The sequence below is a fragment of the Rhizopus microsporus genome, assembly GCF_002708625.1.
Source record: "Rhizopus microsporus ATCC 52813 unplaced genomic scaffold scaffold_7, whole genome shotgun sequence".
In the NCBI taxonomy this organism is placed as follows: Eukaryota; Fungi; Mucoromycota; class Mucoromycetes; order Mucorales; family Rhizopodaceae; genus Rhizopus; species Rhizopus microsporus.
The window spans coordinates 898,544-915,759 of record NW_019671922.1 but is presented as its reverse complement, the minus strand read 5'-3'; the positions used below and the strand labels follow the sequence as shown (position 1 = coordinate 915,759).

The 17,216-nt window shown below is 36.2% G+C and overlaps 9 protein-coding genes across 9 annotated transcripts; 3 read left to right on the top strand and 6 right to left on the bottom strand.

The window, feature by feature from the left end:
• Nucleotides 1-39: 39 nt before the first annotated feature.
• Nucleotides 40-1,952, top strand: RHIMIDRAFT_202087 (acetolactate synthase; the record flags this gene model as incomplete). Its single annotated transcript, XM_023606590.1, has 3 exons — nucleotides 40-245; nucleotides 299-450; nucleotides 505-1,952. 3 exons carry the CDS (start codon nucleotides 40-42, stop codon nucleotides 1,950-1,952), a joined length of 1,806 nt encoding a protein of 601 aa, XP_023466907.1.
• Nucleotides 1,953-2,111: 159 nt separating this feature from the next.
• RHIMIDRAFT_251263 (P-loop containing nucleoside triphosphate hydrolase protein) lies at nucleotides 2,112-2,736 on the bottom strand (the record flags this gene model as incomplete). The annotated part of the gene is made up of 3 exons (XM_023610815.1): nucleotides 2,112-2,304; nucleotides 2,355-2,500; nucleotides 2,551-2,736. 3 exons carry the CDS (start codon nucleotides 2,734-2,736, stop codon nucleotides 2,112-2,114), a joined length of 525 nt encoding a protein of 174 aa, XP_023466906.1.
• A 388-nt stretch (nucleotides 2,737-3,124) lies between these two features.
• Nucleotides 3,125-3,872, bottom strand: RHIMIDRAFT_281606 (uncharacterized protein). The gene is made up of 3 exons (XM_023613010.1): nucleotides 3,614-3,872; nucleotides 3,534-3,560; nucleotides 3,125-3,476 (listed from the first exon to the last, which is right to left on the bottom strand). Exons 2-3 carry the CDS (start codon nucleotides 3,549-3,551, stop codon nucleotides 3,210-3,212), a joined length of 285 nt encoding a protein of 94 aa, XP_023466905.1. The 5' UTR covers nucleotides 3,552-3,560; nucleotides 3,614-3,872; the 3' UTR covers nucleotides 3,125-3,209.
• Nucleotides 3,873-5,172: 1,300 nt separating this feature from the next.
• Nucleotides 5,173-7,009, bottom strand: RHIMIDRAFT_281601 (ZIP zinc/iron transport family). Its single transcript, XM_023613009.1, has 3 exons — nucleotides 6,537-7,009; nucleotides 6,292-6,489; nucleotides 5,173-6,239 (listed from the first exon to the last, which is right to left on the bottom strand). The coding sequence occupies exons 1-3, from the start codon at nucleotides 6,601-6,603 to the stop codon at nucleotides 5,407-5,409; spliced, it is 1,098 nt and encodes a 365-aa protein (XP_023466904.1). The 5' UTR covers nucleotides 6,604-7,009; the 3' UTR covers nucleotides 5,173-5,406.
• On the bottom strand, nucleotides 6,741-7,878 carry RHIMIDRAFT_129986 (uncharacterized protein). Its single transcript, XM_023605531.1, has 3 exons — nucleotides 7,643-7,878; nucleotides 7,437-7,593; nucleotides 6,741-7,361 (listed from the first exon to the last, which is right to left on the bottom strand). The coding sequence occupies exons 1-3, from the start codon at nucleotides 7,730-7,732 to the stop codon at nucleotides 7,186-7,188; spliced, it is 423 nt and encodes a 140-aa protein (XP_023466903.1). The 5' UTR covers nucleotides 7,733-7,878; the 3' UTR covers nucleotides 6,741-7,185.
• Nucleotides 7,879-8,918: 1,040 nt separating this feature from the next.
• RHIMIDRAFT_237214 (uncharacterized protein) lies at nucleotides 8,919-11,319 on the bottom strand (the record flags this gene model as incomplete). Its single annotated transcript, XM_023608717.1, has 8 exons — nucleotides 8,919-9,132; nucleotides 9,188-9,320; nucleotides 9,372-9,492; nucleotides 9,545-9,895; nucleotides 9,947-10,727; nucleotides 10,785-11,049; nucleotides 11,102-11,230; nucleotides 11,283-11,319. 8 exons carry the CDS (start codon nucleotides 11,317-11,319, stop codon nucleotides 8,919-8,921), a joined length of 2,031 nt encoding a protein of 676 aa, XP_023466902.1.
• A 358-nt stretch (nucleotides 11,320-11,677) lies between these two features.
• RHIMIDRAFT_129926 (uncharacterized protein) lies at nucleotides 11,678-12,305 on the bottom strand. Its single transcript, XM_023605530.1, has 5 exons — nucleotides 12,272-12,305; nucleotides 12,099-12,203; nucleotides 11,952-12,035; nucleotides 11,856-11,893; nucleotides 11,678-11,803 (listed from the first exon to the last, which is right to left on the bottom strand). Exons 1-5 carry the CDS (start codon nucleotides 12,272-12,274, stop codon nucleotides 11,770-11,772), a joined length of 264 nt encoding a protein of 87 aa, XP_023466901.1. The 5' UTR covers nucleotides 12,275-12,305; the 3' UTR covers nucleotides 11,678-11,769.
• Nucleotides 12,306-13,513: 1,208 nt separating this feature from the next.
• RHIMIDRAFT_251259 (putative maf protein) lies at nucleotides 13,514-14,397 on the top strand (the record flags this gene model as incomplete). The annotated part of the gene is made up of 5 exons (XM_023610814.1): nucleotides 13,514-13,609; nucleotides 13,676-13,808; nucleotides 13,868-14,116; nucleotides 14,176-14,276; nucleotides 14,335-14,397. The coding sequence occupies 5 exons, from the start codon at nucleotides 13,514-13,516 to the stop codon at nucleotides 14,395-14,397; spliced, it is 642 nt and encodes a 213-aa protein (XP_023466900.1).
• Nucleotides 14,398-16,010: 1,613 nt separating this feature from the next.
• On the top strand, nucleotides 16,011-16,492 carry RHIMIDRAFT_201796 (uncharacterized protein; the record flags this gene model as incomplete). The annotated part of the gene is made up of 2 exons (XM_023606572.1): nucleotides 16,011-16,110; nucleotides 16,164-16,492. Coding segments are annotated over 2 exons (429 nt in total), but the record flags the coding sequence as incomplete, so codon positions are not given.
• Between the last annotated feature and the right edge of the window lie 724 nt (nucleotides 16,493-17,216).

Below are 17,216 nucleotides of genomic sequence, written 5' to 3'. Positions count from 1 at the left end.
CATCCATTAAACAGCACTAAAAAGCCTTCAGCGAGCGAAATGGACGATTCATTCGTAGGCATGTCTGGTGGAGAAATCTTTCATGAAATGATGTTAAGACATGGTGTGAAGCATGTCTTTGGTTACCCTGGTGGTGCTATCCTTCCTGTTTTCGACGCTATTTATGAATCTAAATATTTTGATTTTATCCTGCCAAGACATGAACAAGGTGCTGGACATATGGCTGAGGGTTACGCCAGAGCGACGTAAGATTTTATATATACACATATAAACAAAGATCTATAACTTTGCTTAATAGTGGTAAACCTGGCGTTGTCTTGGTTACTTCTGGTCCTGGTGCTACAAATGTGATGACACCTTTGGCTGATGCCCTCGCTGACGGTATTCCTCTCGTTGTCTTTTGTGGACAAGTGCCTACCTCAGCTATTGGTACTGATGCATTCCAAGAAGGTAAAGCTTAAAAAAATAGATTGACGGCAAAATAACCCAGACTTGTCTATATAGCTGATATTGTCGGTATTTCTCGTTCTTGTACAAAATGGAATGTCATGGTAAAAGATATTGCAGAGCTTCCTCGCCGCATCAATGAAGCATTCACCATTGCTACCAGCGGTCGCCCTGGCCCAGTCCTTGTGGATCTTCCTAAAGACGTAACAGCAGCTATCTTGAAGCGACCCATCCCTACCACCGCTCTCATTCCTTCCCGCCCAACGACTATTCCTAACACCGCTATTGGTGCATTCACAGAAGAGGCTCGTAGTCACGCTGTACCCACTTTAAAGCGTGCTATAGACATGATCAATAAGGCCAAACGGCCTGTTATCTATGCTGGTCAAGGTATCACCGGTCATCCTGATGGACCTCAAATGTTGAGAGCATTGGCCAACAACGGTAATATCCCTGTCACAACTACGTTCCAGGGTTTGGGCTCCTTTGATGAACTCGACAAGAAGTCACTCCATATGCTTGGTATGCATGGATCCTGTTATGCTAATTTGGCTATGCAAAATGCAGATCTTATTATTGCTCTTGGTGCCCGTTTTGACGATCGTGTGACAGGTAATGTAAAGGCATTTGCTCCAGAAGCCATAAAGGCCGCCAAGGAAGGTCGTGGTGGTATTCTTCATTTTGAAATCATGCCAAAGAATATCAACAAGGTCGTTGAAGCAACCGAGGCCATTGAAGGCGATGTTACAGAAAACTTGAAGCAAATTCTTCCTCACATTAAAGGTGCCGAACGCAAGGAGTGGTTTGATCAAATTGATGATTGGAAGAACAAATACCCCTTCTATTATGAAAAGACCACAGACGACAGTCAACCACTCAAGCCTCAGCAGCTTATTGAAGAACTTGATCTTCAGACACGTGATAAGAAAGACAAGGTCATCGTCACCACCGGTGTCGGTCAACATCAGATGTGGGCTTGTCAGCTCTACCGTTGGACACATCCTCGTACTTTCATTTCCTCAGGCGGTTTAGGAACCATGGGTTATGGTCTTCCTTCTGCTATCGGTGCCAAGGTTGCAAAGCCCGACCATATCGTCGTAGACATTGATGGTGATGCCTCCTTTTCGATGACTGCCATGGAACTTGCCACCGCTGCTGAATTCAACATTGGTGTCAAGGTCTTGTTACTCAACAATTCCTTCCAAGGCATGGTGAAACAATGGCAAGATCTCTTTTACAAGGAAAGATACTCTGGCACGATCATGAAAAATCCTGATTTTGTCAAATTGGCAGAATCTATGGGCGTCAAGGCTCTTCGTGTGACAAAAGCTTCAGAAGTTCAATCAAAGATGAAGGAATTTTTAGAATACGATGGTCCTATCGTCATGGACGCTGTTGTCTGTAAGAAGGAAGTTTTATGGCCCATGGTCCCTGCAGGAAGAGCCTTGGATGATTTCCTTGTTCATCCTCATATTGCTGAGCGCAACAAATCTAATAAGCAGTAAAAAAGAAAAAAAAGAAGCTTTCATTCCCCCCTTTCATAAATTATAAAAAATATCATAATGATTTCCACACAAAAAAGTAGCATTCTATGACTTAAATACTTTCATGTACGCATTTATATTGCAAAATAAACATTTATTTGTATATTCTATATGTATAATCTATGCACTATTGTTCTTCTTCCATGCTTCTAACCATAACTTGACTCGATCAACATTACTTTCCATATCATCTACCGAATTGCTTGGTAATTCAACAACAATCTCTGGAGCGTATGATTCATGTGCTGTCTCTAACACAACCTGCATAATTTCACACTCCATATTCTCATCAATCTTTCTCTTATTATATCCTCTAGTATACAGATCAGCTGTTTGTTTTTCTCTCTTTCTTTCTTGGCTTACCTTTTCACCATACGATCATACAAATTGGCTGTATCTGTACGAAGGACGAGAACAAGGTCAAACCAGCGCTCAGGGAATATATCACAAGTGTGAAAATCAACTACCTTGCCACCATCCTTGACAATTTCTTCTAAATCATCTAGTAACTTTTTAATAGTGAATTTTATGAGCATTCTTTACATATGTTTCTACTTACTCTATCTTCATCCAAGACGTGTGTATCAAATTCTTCGAGATATCCTTCATGATATTGCTTTGTTTTAACAATATCGCCAACATTAACATGTTCTAATCCTGTTGCTTCGGCAATCATTTCACTTGTTGTTGTCTTGCCTGTACCTGGAGTACCAGTAACTAAGATGTTGGGTAATGATCTTGCCATGTTTTGAGATTTCTTTTTTCAATAAAAAAAAAGAGGCTTGATGACTACTGTCAAAAAGTTTGAGTGCTATGCGAAATTTAAACACCGTCAATTGATTTTTGATCTATTCCTCACTTAAATTTTGAAGGTAGAGAACGGTAAATTTTGTCACTTTGAGAAAATTAAATGTCCATAACCGAAAAAGATATGCGACTTTGCAAAAAATTAATGGCACTAACCCAAAAATGATTGTCCCTTTATGTCTAGAAATTTTGTCCTTTTGAAATAAAAGAAATGTCACAATAAGTTAAATCGAATTGACCTAAAATGGTGTGTATTTTTTGACTTCAAGACGATTAGAATGGAGTGTTATTATAACACTGAATGATTTGTCATTTAGAATGACGGGCAAAGCTGTATAGAATTTCAGTAGTTATGGCATTACATGCCTCAGTCAACAGTTTGTGGTGTTTCAATTTTCCTTTTAAGGTTGCCTAAAACTGTTCAATTGGGTTTAATTCAGGCGAATATGGAGGTAGACATATCAGCTTATAGCCACGACTTTCAATTTTCCTCATCATCGGTTTTGATCTATGTATAGTGCAGTTATCCATCACCAAATAGCTCTCTTTTAGATCTTCATTAAGATCCAAGATACAAAGCAGAATATTCATGAATTTGATAAAGTGTGCAGTTGTTGTACCTTTTGATATCGATTCTGAACTATCTTGCGCATTGCTCTCGTTATTATCATCTACATACTGTTTTGTTGGTTAATACTAAAATGTTTGTCGTTGATTTGTCGGTAAAGTACAAACTTTTTTCCCCAAGAGCATAAATCACTACTAAAGATATTATCTACTCTGTGTTCCTTACAGTATTCACTGAAAACTCATACCTCATCCTTAGGCATGGGACAGATGAACTATACAAAAACTTTGAGGTGCTCACCAACTTTACTTTCAGCACTACATAAATATATGAGAGGAAGTGTGTGTCGTCTCATGAACAGCCCACAAAATACATTTTTATGATTACAATATTTTTGATTAAGGTTCCAGACTATATTATCTAGTGATTTGGTGAAATTACTAGTAAAATTAGGGTTTTGGCTGACAATTTTGCAGCAAAGTTTCTATCTCAAGAAACTATAATTAAAAGAGGAAACACTAGAAAAAAGTTGAAATTTCTATTTACTTGAACCAAACGATACAGTTATTTTTTATTGTTCCGCGAGTGTGATATATTTTTCTTTGTTGTCTTTCAAAGCTATTGTAGGTTTGATAAAATGAGAATATTCATCAAATAAAGTCGGTAACTCTTCTTCTTCTTCACTTGCTAAGCTTTCTTTGATGTGCTCCTAAAAATATACGATACGATTTAAATAAGTGGCTACTAACGTAAATATTTACTATCTTAAAATTATTACTTTGAAAGAGAGAAGAGATTCTAAGAATATTTCCATTTCGGTTGTTGTTGACTCAAAGCTTGGAAGAGATGCTTCGCCGTGTTGAAAATATTTATATGTCCCATCTACTGTGTCTAATCTCAACGAATTGAAAAAAAACGTGTTTACCTAAAACAAAGTGTAATTAAGTGATTAAAAAAAGTTACATGATGTAAACAAAATATATCTTCTACCAGCAACGATTATGCCAAAAGTTGCAAATTCTTTTATTGATCTGGCAACTTTCATTCGCAAATGTAACTGGCGCTTGCAGATCTCAGCAATACTACAGTTGACGAAAGGAGGACAGAGGATGTGGTATAAGCTCTTCGAGCCGCGCTTTTTATTTGAAAATATATAAAATAAACGAAAAAGTGTAGACTCTCTTTTTAGCATTCTATTTTTTTTTTTTTTTTTTTGTATAAAGGGCAGGCAACTTAAAGATACATAAAAAATATTTCATACCATCTGTTTGTAACGACTTTGAAGGACTTGGTAAGTATCGATCTGGAATCGCTTGATGTCAGGTGTAAACTCTTTATTGATTGTCTCATTGATAGTCCAGTCACCTTTTTCGTAGTTGGGAAGATCGCGGATGTATTTTTTGATGTTTGACTGCATCTCCAATTTGGGAGTCTCTTTCAGGTCTGTCTGAATGGCCTCTGGGAGGATAAGTTGATGGTGTTTTCGTTGTTCTTCTTCGATTCGAAATCGAGCGGCAAATTGCTGGTACAGCTTTTCGATTTGCTCAGGGGAGAGATTCTAGTTTTGTTGTACATTGTGTTCACTTTCCATAATACTGTCCACGATGCGCGGCTTGAAAAGGGTTAAAAGAGATAGTCTACACTTTTTCGTTTATTTTATATATTTTCAAATAAAAAGCGCGGCTCGAAGAGCTTATACCACATCCTTTGTCCTCCTTTCGTCAACTGGAATTAGGTTAGGGCCATTAATTTTTTGCAAAGTCGCATATTTTTTTCGGTTATGGACATTTAATTTTCTCAAAGTGACAAAATTTACCGTTCTCACTGTATACGATTAAACAAATATTAAGGAAAAAGAAAAGACCACTATGGGCACGCTAAAACTATAGAATATCTTTTATATCTTATTCTTTTACTTCTTGAGGGCTTCCTTTTATTCTTTATTGTCTGAAATTCCCATTTATCTATCAGCGTAATTTCTGAATACAGTGCAATATGGTTTATTAAATAAATAGATAAAATATACACAAGATATACCATCTAAGCCCACTCTCCAATCAAAGACATCAGTCCAGCACCCACATACATGGATACAAAGCTACAGACCTTACGTGCTGTTGACGCATTATGGAATGCAGTGTTATGACTGATTTCTAAGCTCATGAGGGAGACATAGGCATTATAGAGAAGAATACCAGCCGAGAGTGAATCAAGGATGGCTTGGGACAAGATAGCTGAATACGAGTTAGGATTGTAGGAACTACGAATGCCAATTCCGATAGCGATACCAATGGGTGTCGTGCAGACATAGAGAAGGCCCATGAGCACAGGCTTGTACCAGCGATCGTAGTTTATCTCGTTCAGTCGTGTTCCTAGAGCCATACCTTCAAAGAACTGGTGAAAGACGAGGGCGATGAGTAACGTGTTGAATTCATCATTTTTTGTGACTGCAAGTGTGATGCCGATGATGATGGAGTGCATAACAATACCAAGTTCGAGGATATAGGTACCAATGTGCTTCATGGCTTCATCACCTTCAAGAAACATACCATGAGCGTGGCCATGATCATCACCCATATGGTGCACACTACCGCCGTGAACGGACAGAGCCTCGTCCTGAACCTTTTCGTTGTTTTGATAGGCTTGACCGAGCTCAGCATCTAGTTTGTTTTGTTTATTTCTACGAAGCTTTTTCATATGAGAGACAGAAGCGACTTCAAGTAGTTGAAGTGCAAAGGATGCGATCATACAAAATACACCAGCAAATGCACCGTATGATAACCATCCTTGGGTTAAGCATGGACTTGAAAAATTTTCAAGAGCGTCAGGAAGCATGTGGACAAATGCAGTAGCGAGAATGACTCCAGTACCAACTACAAAATAATGGTTATTCTCCTTGTTTTAGTAACTCTTGGACAAATTTACAGAATTTTCCAATGGTCAGGATCCAGTCCCGAGCATCGCCTTGCTTGTATGGACTAATGCGATGTAGAAGGATAGGAGCATAAGTGCCAATTGTGGTAGTAGCAAGAATGATAAAGATAGAACCAACGCGAAACCCAATATTGTAATTTTCTATAGGTATCGATTGACATGCGTCTTGTTCTTCAGAAGCGTTTGCATCTGTTTTTAAATGTTAGGAATTGTCTGAATAAAGGTATATATTTTACCTTGTGCATAAACCTGATTCAGTAGTAAGAACAATGACAACGTAATGGATATAAGTCGATAGTTCATTATTTAATGTTTTTGGAAACAACCAGTGTTTATATAGATCGTTTTTGATACAAAAACAAAGGCATATTTATATATGGATATCAGGTAACTTTGATGTACAAGTACCTTGTGGGTTACATCGTCCAATAAGAATCAAAAATTTCCGGCTTACAGTCACGGTAGTAACTGCGAAGGTGCACAAACCTGAAATTTAGTGTTATTTTTATTGTATCACATCTATATCCATTTTGATATGTGTTGCAGCAAATCAGTTGATGTTTACTGCTTTCTCGAAACAAGACGCAAGGCAAGTTTCAAAAGTATCATATGATCGAATATAGAAAAAATAGAGATTGATGTGAAAAGATGAGGATTTAGCAATCAACTGTTTGTTAAAACTATATATAAATAAAATCTTGTGGGCAACGTTTCATCATTCTCTTCAAATCTCGGTTCTTAAAGCGTTTATCCGAAGTCTTTCTTTTTTTTTTGTTTATATATGTTCCAAGTTGTGGAAGAGCAGTTATAATCATTGAGATAACAAGTTTGTATCGAAATATGTTTTATAGTGACGAAATAAATATATATATACATGCATGTCCTTTAGAATCCATGCTTTAGCCAGTTGATGGCCTCCTTTTCTGTTATTGCTGCTGGGTAACCAAATGATACTAAAGGTTGTTGTTGTTGTTGTTGTTGCTGCGGTTGTTGTTGCTGTTGTCTTTGTAGTTGCTGCTGAAGTTCTAACTGAAGCTGAAGAACAGTTTGAGGCTGTGGTGCTAAGAAGAGGTGTTATGATTTTGCTTCTTTATTTCTTTTTGTTTTATTTTGTTTTTTGTTTTTTGTTTTTTTACCTTGGTTCATAGCAGATAGTGCAGCTGCTTTTTGAAGCTTTGCTTTTTGTAGTTCTTCTATCAGTATTTTACGTTCTGCTTCTAATCTTGCTTCTTGTTCTCTTTTAACTTTCTCTCTCTCTAATGCCTTTGCTTCTTCTTCTAATTCTCTTTTCATCTATGTTTGGTTGATTAACACAAATGAATCAGACAACGCAAATAATTACAATAAGTTCATTTTTTATTTTGTAATTCTCTAAGCGATCTTTTAGTAATTGTAGTCGATGTAGACGATCGTCTTGGTTTGCTGAATCCATAGTATTCCAAAAAAGAGGGTAAAAATGTGCGATATGCAGCGGGGAATAAACTTTTATACAATAAGAATTCTGTCACTTTTTAAAAAAGGAAAGGTGTCAAGAATACAAACAGTCGATTAAAACCATACAAAGATGAAAAAAGGCAGCCAATGATAAGACAAGGTTCAAACATAGATGGAGGATACCTTATATTGGTACTACTATACATTCATAACATTTGCCAGTGATACAACATTGCTATTTCAATGCAAAAATTACGGAGTTTATCCCGATTTGTTTTCTCTTTTGTCAGGGCAGCGTAATGAGAAGATGCATCATAGTGTTTATTAAGATAATTTAACATAAAAAATGCCTTAACTGAAGCTTCAGATCAAAAAGAGAAGGAGAAATATATCAGCATATAATCATAAAAAATAGAGAGAATCATACAGGATTAATGACAAAGACAAGGAAATAAAAGAGCAAGTTTTGCTCTGATCCTAGAGGAAGGAGGGGAAGGATTGGGAACAGGCTGAGGGCGTGGCCTTGGATTCTGAGGACGCGGCTTCCTCCAGTTATTGAACATATCTATACAATGAAAGAAAAATGCTGTAAGCAAAAGGGAAAATGTTAAATAATACCAACTTGCTATAAAAAAGTCACCAGATAGAAAAATATTGTAATGTTATAGTATAAAGGTTATTGCTATAGAATGCTTGCTTTAAAGAATAAAGTATATCTACAGAAAGAAGAATAAAAAAATAGAAAATCCGTGCTCTATTTATTACGTTAGGAGAAGAAGCTTTGTCATTATTACTGCCACTAAAGAAAGAATGCGTGCATTTGCCGTCAGGCGTACGAAGAACAATAAATTTATTATTATAGTTCCCTTGTTCGTTCTGTCGCATTCCATAAAAGGAGGAAGAAGGAGGGGGGAGAGGCATTCATTATATTGTCGCGTAACTATAATCAATGTTTGTCACTTTAAGTGTTAATGTGTACAATATGTCCATAAATGGTGTAAGACCGACTCTCATTTTCTCTCTACTCCTTTCGAACACTATAACTAACGAGTTTTTTTCTAAAAGGGATGAAGGGGGGTTAACGTGGCTTTCTTTTTCTTTGTAACTTCAAAGTTTAACGTATCTCAATAAACTTTTTATTTAAATAGATTAAGGGTATATCTATACACGTTCACATGTTTATCTTAAAGGGAAACAGTTATGTTGTGGTTCATCATATCCTTCTCTATGACTTCAATCGCATCAGATACTTTTCTAAAGAAATTGTTGGGTCCAACTAGATCATACAATCCTGATAACTTGAATAATCCCAATGGTCTTTCCTTCAGTCTAACAAAGTACACCTTGACGTTTCTACCATGGTAAGCTTCTACTACTTCATACAATATTTGAACAGCACTTTTGACAATCTTAGTAAAGTTTATCAGACAGTATATCACTAGATTTTTTTTACCTGGCATCAATATAAGGCATATTGTTGGCATCAAATATCACATAAGATAACCCACCTAAACGTGGGTCCTCAGATGGATGAATCGACATATCACCAAACTGTTCCAAGCGACGTAACCTATCCTTTAATTGTCCTATCCCAGGTATAAGAATATAGCTTTATATTCTTTGTTTATATAATGTACCTGTGTTGGCAAAGAACAGAGGTTCATCAATTCTTACAATCAAAATATCTTCAAGATGTTCCACCACATCAGGATCATCTTGAATTGGCCTAAACTTGTTGTGTGTTCCCTTGACTCGACCCTAAGAAATTCATGTGAGCCCTCCTATTGCTGGAGTTTAATAAATTATTTACCATGATCGAAATACGGGGATAACTGGTCTCTTTGATGGTTAGGAGAAGTGAAAGAGTTACAGCCAAAAGGGTACCGAACTCTAAAGAAATCATGATGGTAGCGAAAAAGGTAATTGATAGTAATCCAAGATCTCTCCATGCTCCAATCTTGAAAATGAAATGAAGATCTTCAGGCAGCTCACTTAGCAATGAAAGAACGGCCACAAAAATGATACTTGATAAAACACATTTAGGCAAGTAGTAAAAGAATGGCAGCAAGAAAAAGATGGCTATAATGGCCCCTACACCTGCAATAAGACAAGCCATCTGTGTCCTAGCCCCTGCTTTGTCATTAATCTTGCTACGTGCGACCTACATACAGAGGATCAGTCAAGAAAGGGAGGCGCGTCAATAGACACTTACCGATCCGAATGCTGGGATACCTTGAAAAAGTCCACTGACCATGTTAGCAACACCCAAGGCAACAAGCTCTCGGTTAGCACTGACCGAATAGTTGTGCTTGCTTGAGTATGTTTTGGAAATCACGATGCTTTCTACAAATCCAATAATCGCAATCATAGCTGATGTCACTAATAAATCCTTCATGTGTTTATGATCAGGGAAAGCAGGGATAGAAGGGAGTGGGATGCCCTTGAAATCGATATTGCCAAGAATAGCTAACCCTTGATTCTCCCAATCAAGAAGGTAAGTCAATAAAGAAGAAATAATAACAACCAAGAGTACTTCGGGAACAAGTTGGAACCACTTGAAGCGGGAAAGTCCTGTCTTGGCTACACGAGAAAGCACCAAAAAGGACACAGACACGGCCGAGACAGAGGTCGTCAGCGCGTGGGAGTATTGAATATTTTTGATTAAGAATAGTAAGCGAGCTACGGAACTTGAGGCCTCGGTAATACCCTTTTGTTCACTTAGTGTCACCAAGCCAAGCAAGATGATACCTTGTTGAAGTGCGACGACCAGACCAACACCAGAAATAAATCCACGTAAAAGAGCGCGGCTCATTAAACTATCTAAAAAGCCTAAACGGAAGATGCCGAGTAAGAAGGTAAAGATACCAACAAAGATGGTCATTAAACACGCCCATGCCAATGGTTCAACATGAATTGTCTTATCATTGTTGAGTTGTGCAATAGAAGATCCGACCAAAAGGGATAATGTTGCCTCTGGGCCCACCGACATTTGTCTAATGATGCTAATAAGCACAAGGAGCGTTACAAGAACTGAATTATTTTACCTTGACATGCCAAAAATGGCGTATGTAATAGCAGGAAAAGCAATGGCGTAAAGTCCGTGAATAGCCTCTAGCTTACACAAAGCAGTGGCATAAGATAAACCTTGAGGGATAAGCAAACAGGATAGAGTGATACCAGCAATAAGGTCACCCCAAAAAAGAGACAGTCGATAACGAGGCAACCATTCGAGTATGGGAAGATAATATTTTGATCTAACTTTAATTTTACCCCAAGTATCCTTTGGCGAGTTATCGTTGATTCTGGCTGATGGCACTATAGGATAGGGTTAGACATTATCTATCAAATCTGTGTATAAATATATTACAAGGAGATGCAGTCATATATCGAGGAACATGCTGATCAAGACCCAAGAGCGATTGTGCTTCACTTCCTTGAGGAATAGTCAATTCTTCCTCGTCGCTACTGTCCTCGAGATGAATAGTGGAATGAGCACCTATGGTTATGTTAGAAAAACAAGATAAAAAAGTTAAAGTTTAGCACTTTACTATTGGACAGCGTCCTTTCTTTAGGAGAGCTACTCATTTTTTTCTAGTACAACTGCAAAAGAAAAGCAAAACAAAAAGAGGGAGGTGAGTGTCATAAAAAGGGAATGAGTATGATATAAAACTCAGCTCATATGCCAGATCTCTGGTTTGCTTTATTTAGTTTTACCTCTCTTTCTGTACTTTCCCTCCTTTCTATTATTGACATCAAATTAACTCTTCTCTTTGTTAATAAGGAAGCAAATAATAAAAAAAGAAAGGGGTCACTTTCCCCTCTTTAAGAAAGTAGCGGACATGCAGTTAACATGAAACGATATTAAGGATACGCTGAGGATAAATAATCTACGCGGGGTTCCTTTTCATTTTAAAGAAATCAAAGAACAAACAAAGCATCCAAAAGCAAACTTGCATACCCCTTTTCTTTTCTGTCTTATCCCGTGTTAAAAAAACGATTTTTTTTCCCTTTTTTATTGTATAGTCTTCTCTAGGCTTAATGCTTTTTTTGCTTTTCCAAATACCAAATACTAATAAATAAAGTGAGTATATAAGCCTTATATTAATTACTCTTCTATCTACCTGTTTGTAGCAAATGCTGCTGGTGCAATAGGTTCAGACTATATAGATTGAAAGAAAGTTAGTTTTAAGAATATTTATGTCATTTGGCACATTTACAGTTTGTCCTCGAAGTGATCCAGTTAAACGTCTGTCACGCTCCATCATTTGTTTTTCCCAAAGATCGAGACCATATCTTGTAGGCTATTATTACTTTACTTTAGTTTCATTAAAGAAATTTCATTTAATCTATGCCTTTGTTTCTACCTTTCTATCATTAGAGAAATATCTTGTAACATGCAATCCTACAGCGGTGACACCAAAGAAGCCTGTAATGATGCCTAAGGGAAGAAGTGCTTCGAAAGGAACAGGCTATATTCAAATAAAGTATTGTTTTCCTTTAGTGATGATGTTTTGAGAAGATGCTGTAATTCGTGTACCATAATGTAAGTATATTCAGTAAGACTAAAGAATACCAACGACTTGCAAAAAAAAAAAACAAAACAACAAGGCATCAGCTAGATTCAATCTCAGAAAGATGACGTATTTTCTTTTTTTTCAGTGCGGGTGCTGTCCTGAAGCAATGATGAGAATGATCTTTTCTTCTTTTTTCTTCTTGAGGAGCTCTCAACAGAGATACATGTGCTAACATGAATAGAGGAATGGTTATTTTATTATGTCAAATGGTCAATTATGAACGTATTCGTATGATGTCCCAGAAGCTTTGACCTGAGAAAAAGATTACAATGCTTACACTGATCACACCCTATATCTTCAAACTTCGCGTAGGTCTACAGGTTTAATGACTGATACGCTCAAAGTTTTGCATTGCTTAGATAGCACTTTACGAATTGACTTTATTCTTACTTGATCAAATATCTTGTTTTAATAATGTCAAGAAAAACTTTAAACGTGTATTCAAACAAGAATAACAGGAAAACACGATTAAGTTATTTAATGATGGTGCTTTTAATCCTAGAATACGCGTGAATACCAACTCTGCTGGCTTTATTGATCGGTTCACAAATATTAGACAGCATTTCCCTGTGCCATCTACTATTGTTTATACATGATTTAACAATGACTAGACTAAAAGAGGCCTGCTACATTTTCCTTACTGTAGTTATTACTCTTTTGACAGCGAATGCTCGATGTTTTATTCCAATTGTAACATTAAATTAATTTTAAGGACACTCTGGGGCCACACATGAAAGGATATCCTTTCACCAAAATAACTACTTTTACGCACAAGGCAGCTTTGTTCAATATGGTTTTTTTTCTTTTGCTAAATATTAATAATTGGTGCTCTGTATTCTAGCTGCATTGAGTTTTGCATCAATACTACTCTTGGTCATAGTGCGGAGAATGCAAGGTATATTTTGACGACATAAAGTAACCAAAAATCTAAGCTAATATACTCAAAAGGTCACTATGAGGCAATTCTAATGAAAAAAAAAAGAGGAGAAAGAGATTTGAGTACCACGAAGTTCTTTTGTTACAGATGGAGGCCTTTTAAGTTTATTGCTGATACATTTACTAGGGAGGTTGTACACATGGAGAAAAGAAAAAGTTGTTTATGTTGTTTCCTTTTTAGTCAAAGCGCAGCAAAGCCCCCAGGTATAATATTAAATATACGTCACAATTACAAAAATGAGCTTCTTCTTTTCTTCTAGCGATAAAAAATGCCTTTAGACTTGCCTGCCTTAAAATCATTAAACGCCAAGTCAGTTGTGCTAGCATCTGCTTCACCTAGAAGAAAGGAGATTCTAAGTGATATGGTACGCCCACATATAAGACTATCTTTGCATAATGTCTATTTTAATAATAATGCTTAAAATAAAAAGGGAATAAAATTTAAGGTTGTAACAACTTTAAAGCCAGATGAAAATAATCCTGCACTCTACAAAACTGAAGCAGACTATGTGGCTGATACGGCTTATATGAAAGCAAAGGAGGTGTTTGATAGATGTGAGGCAAGTGCGCATATCATTGCTGTATTTAGAGTTAATGAGCTTTCTTTTTCTAGGCTAATCCAGACTTGCCCAAGGCTGATATAGTCATTGGAGTAGATACAGTAGTGGTCAAGAACGGTAAGGTGTTTGAAAAACCACCAAATGCAGATAAAGCCAAGGAGATGCTTCAAGAGTTTAGTGGATCAACGCATTCGGTTTTGTCAGGCGTTCAAATTATTTACAAACTCAAGGACGGAAAAGTAGAAAAGCTTGGATTTGTTGAAAAGACGGATGTTACATTTTCAAGCTTGAATGATGAAACGATAAATATTTGTAAGTTGAAAATATAATGCATATAATAATTAAATTCATGTTAATTGTGATACATTTAGATGTTAATTCAGGAGAACCTTTTGATAAAGCAGGCGGCTATGGTATTCAAGGTGAGGCCTCTATTTTTGTCAAATCGATTCAAGGGGACTATTGGAACGTGGTAAGTATAATACACAAAAAAGGGTTCATCATGTTTATTTCTTGTACAAATTTAATAGGTTGGACTACCTAAAAATCACTTGTTTGAAGAATTAGTAAAAATTGCTGATATCTGTGTTTGAATGGATCTATTTACATAAAAAATGGGCTTGATTTGAGTGTTGTGTACCTTAAGCCTTTTCTTTTCTCTTTTTTTTGAATTTCATTGTTACTATTATCCATTTATTATTTTATTTCTTGGCAAATTATTTTCCCTTTTCCCTTTTTATATTACTATGGAAACCAACTTTATATTTAGTAATCATCATAGTGCTTCATTAGAAATGCCTCTCGTGGCACAATTACAATCAGAAGTGCCATTTGTAAGTCGCTTATTTATACGAATAGTTTTTCATAGCTTATCCTTTTTTCTTACTTTTATCTCTTTCTCTCTTCTTTTTGCAGGAAATGGCACCGACCTATAACAATAATAATAGCGTTCCCCCAATAGAGACTGTAGCTTATGGGCAACCCTATGTACCTCATATTACAACTACGCCAGTTGTAAAAAGTCATAATATTATGTATCAACAACAGCATCAACAGCACGATCAAAATTTAACTTTTATAGACAACAATATGACCACATCTACGACAATGGATATTGATTATTTTGACCATGTAACTGCGGCGACAAGTAACCATGGTAATATGGTTGCTATAGATCCAACATTTAACAATATGCAGTCGATTTATTCTCCTTCAATGAACTCAGTGACAACTAACTCATCTGTTATGATGATGGATACACTATCGCCTATTTCACCTATAAACATGATGAGTCCTACCACTCATCTCATGAGTCACGGGAATAATCCAATGGTAATTTTTTTTGTCTTGTCTTTTTGCTTTAAAATAATGATTGATAATTAGGATACATTTGTTGCGCCTGTGAATGTATCCTATATGATGACAGGAGACAACATGAGTAATAATAATGGATATTTCCACCATGTAATAGCTCAACCAGCTACAGTCGAGTCACAAAACTACTTGGATAGAAAAGCAAAACGATCTTTACCGAGAAGACATACGGTATCGACACCTTACGACACAAACACAAGCACGATTGAGAAGTCGAATGAAGCCAAGACAACAGTAACGGCAGCATCAAAAAAATCGTCTCTAAAGGCAAAGAGACACAGATCCATGGGAAAATTAGATATTTATGCTCAACAACAAGATAATATACCACCTGTTCCTAATATCAAAGAGCTCTCAAACAAATTAGAACACTGGACACACCAAGAACTGTTACAACGAGTGATTGAATTAGAAAAAGAGAAGAAAGTTGCAGCATCAGTTGCACAAATCGCTAACGGTAAAGTACTGAAGAGGCTTTGAAAAACTGATTTTAACCGTTTGTTACAGAAGGCGGAGTGATGATGAACAGTAACACATATGTGTCTCAAAAGGGGCTGGATAAAGTTAGATCAAATTCACAGACAGATAACGAAGAAGAAGATGATGAAGAAGACATAGAGGAAGAAGAAGAAGGAGGCTCTACAGAGGAAGAACAAGAGGAGCAATCACAAAAGTGTCAATGGGAGGACTGTGATGAAGAATTCAATAAATTAGAAGAATTAACAAACCATGTAAAAGCAGATCATATTGGAAGTGGAAAAGTAAGTTACTATGGAAACACAAGAGAATGTTATCTAATTCCATATAGACACAATACTATTGTCTTTGGAAAGACTGCCCTCGTCAACAAAAGCCATTTACGAAAAGACACAAGATGCATAACCATTTACGTACACATACAGGAGAAAGACCGTTTATATGCACACATCCTGGTAAAAAGCAAAGCAAAAGATTGTATTTATTTAGTTCTAAAATGATACATTAGATTGTGGGAAAAAGTTCTCAAGACCTGACTCTTTAACGACACATGTAAAGATACATTCAAATATTCGACCTTATCTCTGTAAACAGCCCAATTGTGACAAAGCATATTATCATCTAAGATCATTACGCAAGCATGAAAAAACTCACATGAATAACAATGATAATAACAATGACAGTAATAATAATAATAATAAACATCAAGTAACACAATCAGCAACTTCACAGCTCGATAATATGTCTACTGCCATGGTAGAACAAGATATATATTCCGATTGGGCATTGTCAACACAGGCTGCCGTATTTGATGTCATGGAAACATATCATGTATAAAAATAGTTTATAATAAATATATATGCATATTTTAAATATAGTTTTACAGTCCTTCCTTCTAGACTTTCTCGCTCTAAATTTAGAAAAAATATAATCTTTACTGTGCTTGCACAGTCATATAGCTGTACTTACGCGCCTTTCCCTCTTCTTTATCAAGTGATATAAACTGGATAAGCTTTACTTAATTGCTAAGAATGCTTTATTATGATATGAGTGAGATTAACCTAGTTCATATTTTAGTTTAATATGTAACTTTATCCTTAATAAAACATGAGTCTATGAGTTGCATCGTTGTCTAAAAGATATTTATTACATACGTCACTTTCAAATATTGTCTTCCTATAAAGTGATCCGAAGAAATCTGTGCGTAATAAATTATTGCCGAGGGGGAGCGTTGTACAGTTATGTACACAAGGACATAATCTTCCCCAAAAGCAGGCGAAGACGGCATTTTCATAAAAATGTAGATATTTTTTTTTTGCCGCTCAAAATCCAGCAGATGAATATATTAAAAAACGCATTTGGTATAAAAAATATCACATTATTTGTATTTGCTCTTTTAAAAATCATGGTTTATGAAGCCAAGAGAAGGTGTCTTTATCAAGTTATTGAATTGGTACAAGTCAAATTGGACTATTGATCGTCTGTCTCTTGCGGTATTTTTAGCTTAATCTTGATCAATTTTCATCACCAGCAGGATGATTGATATATATTGATCGCTATT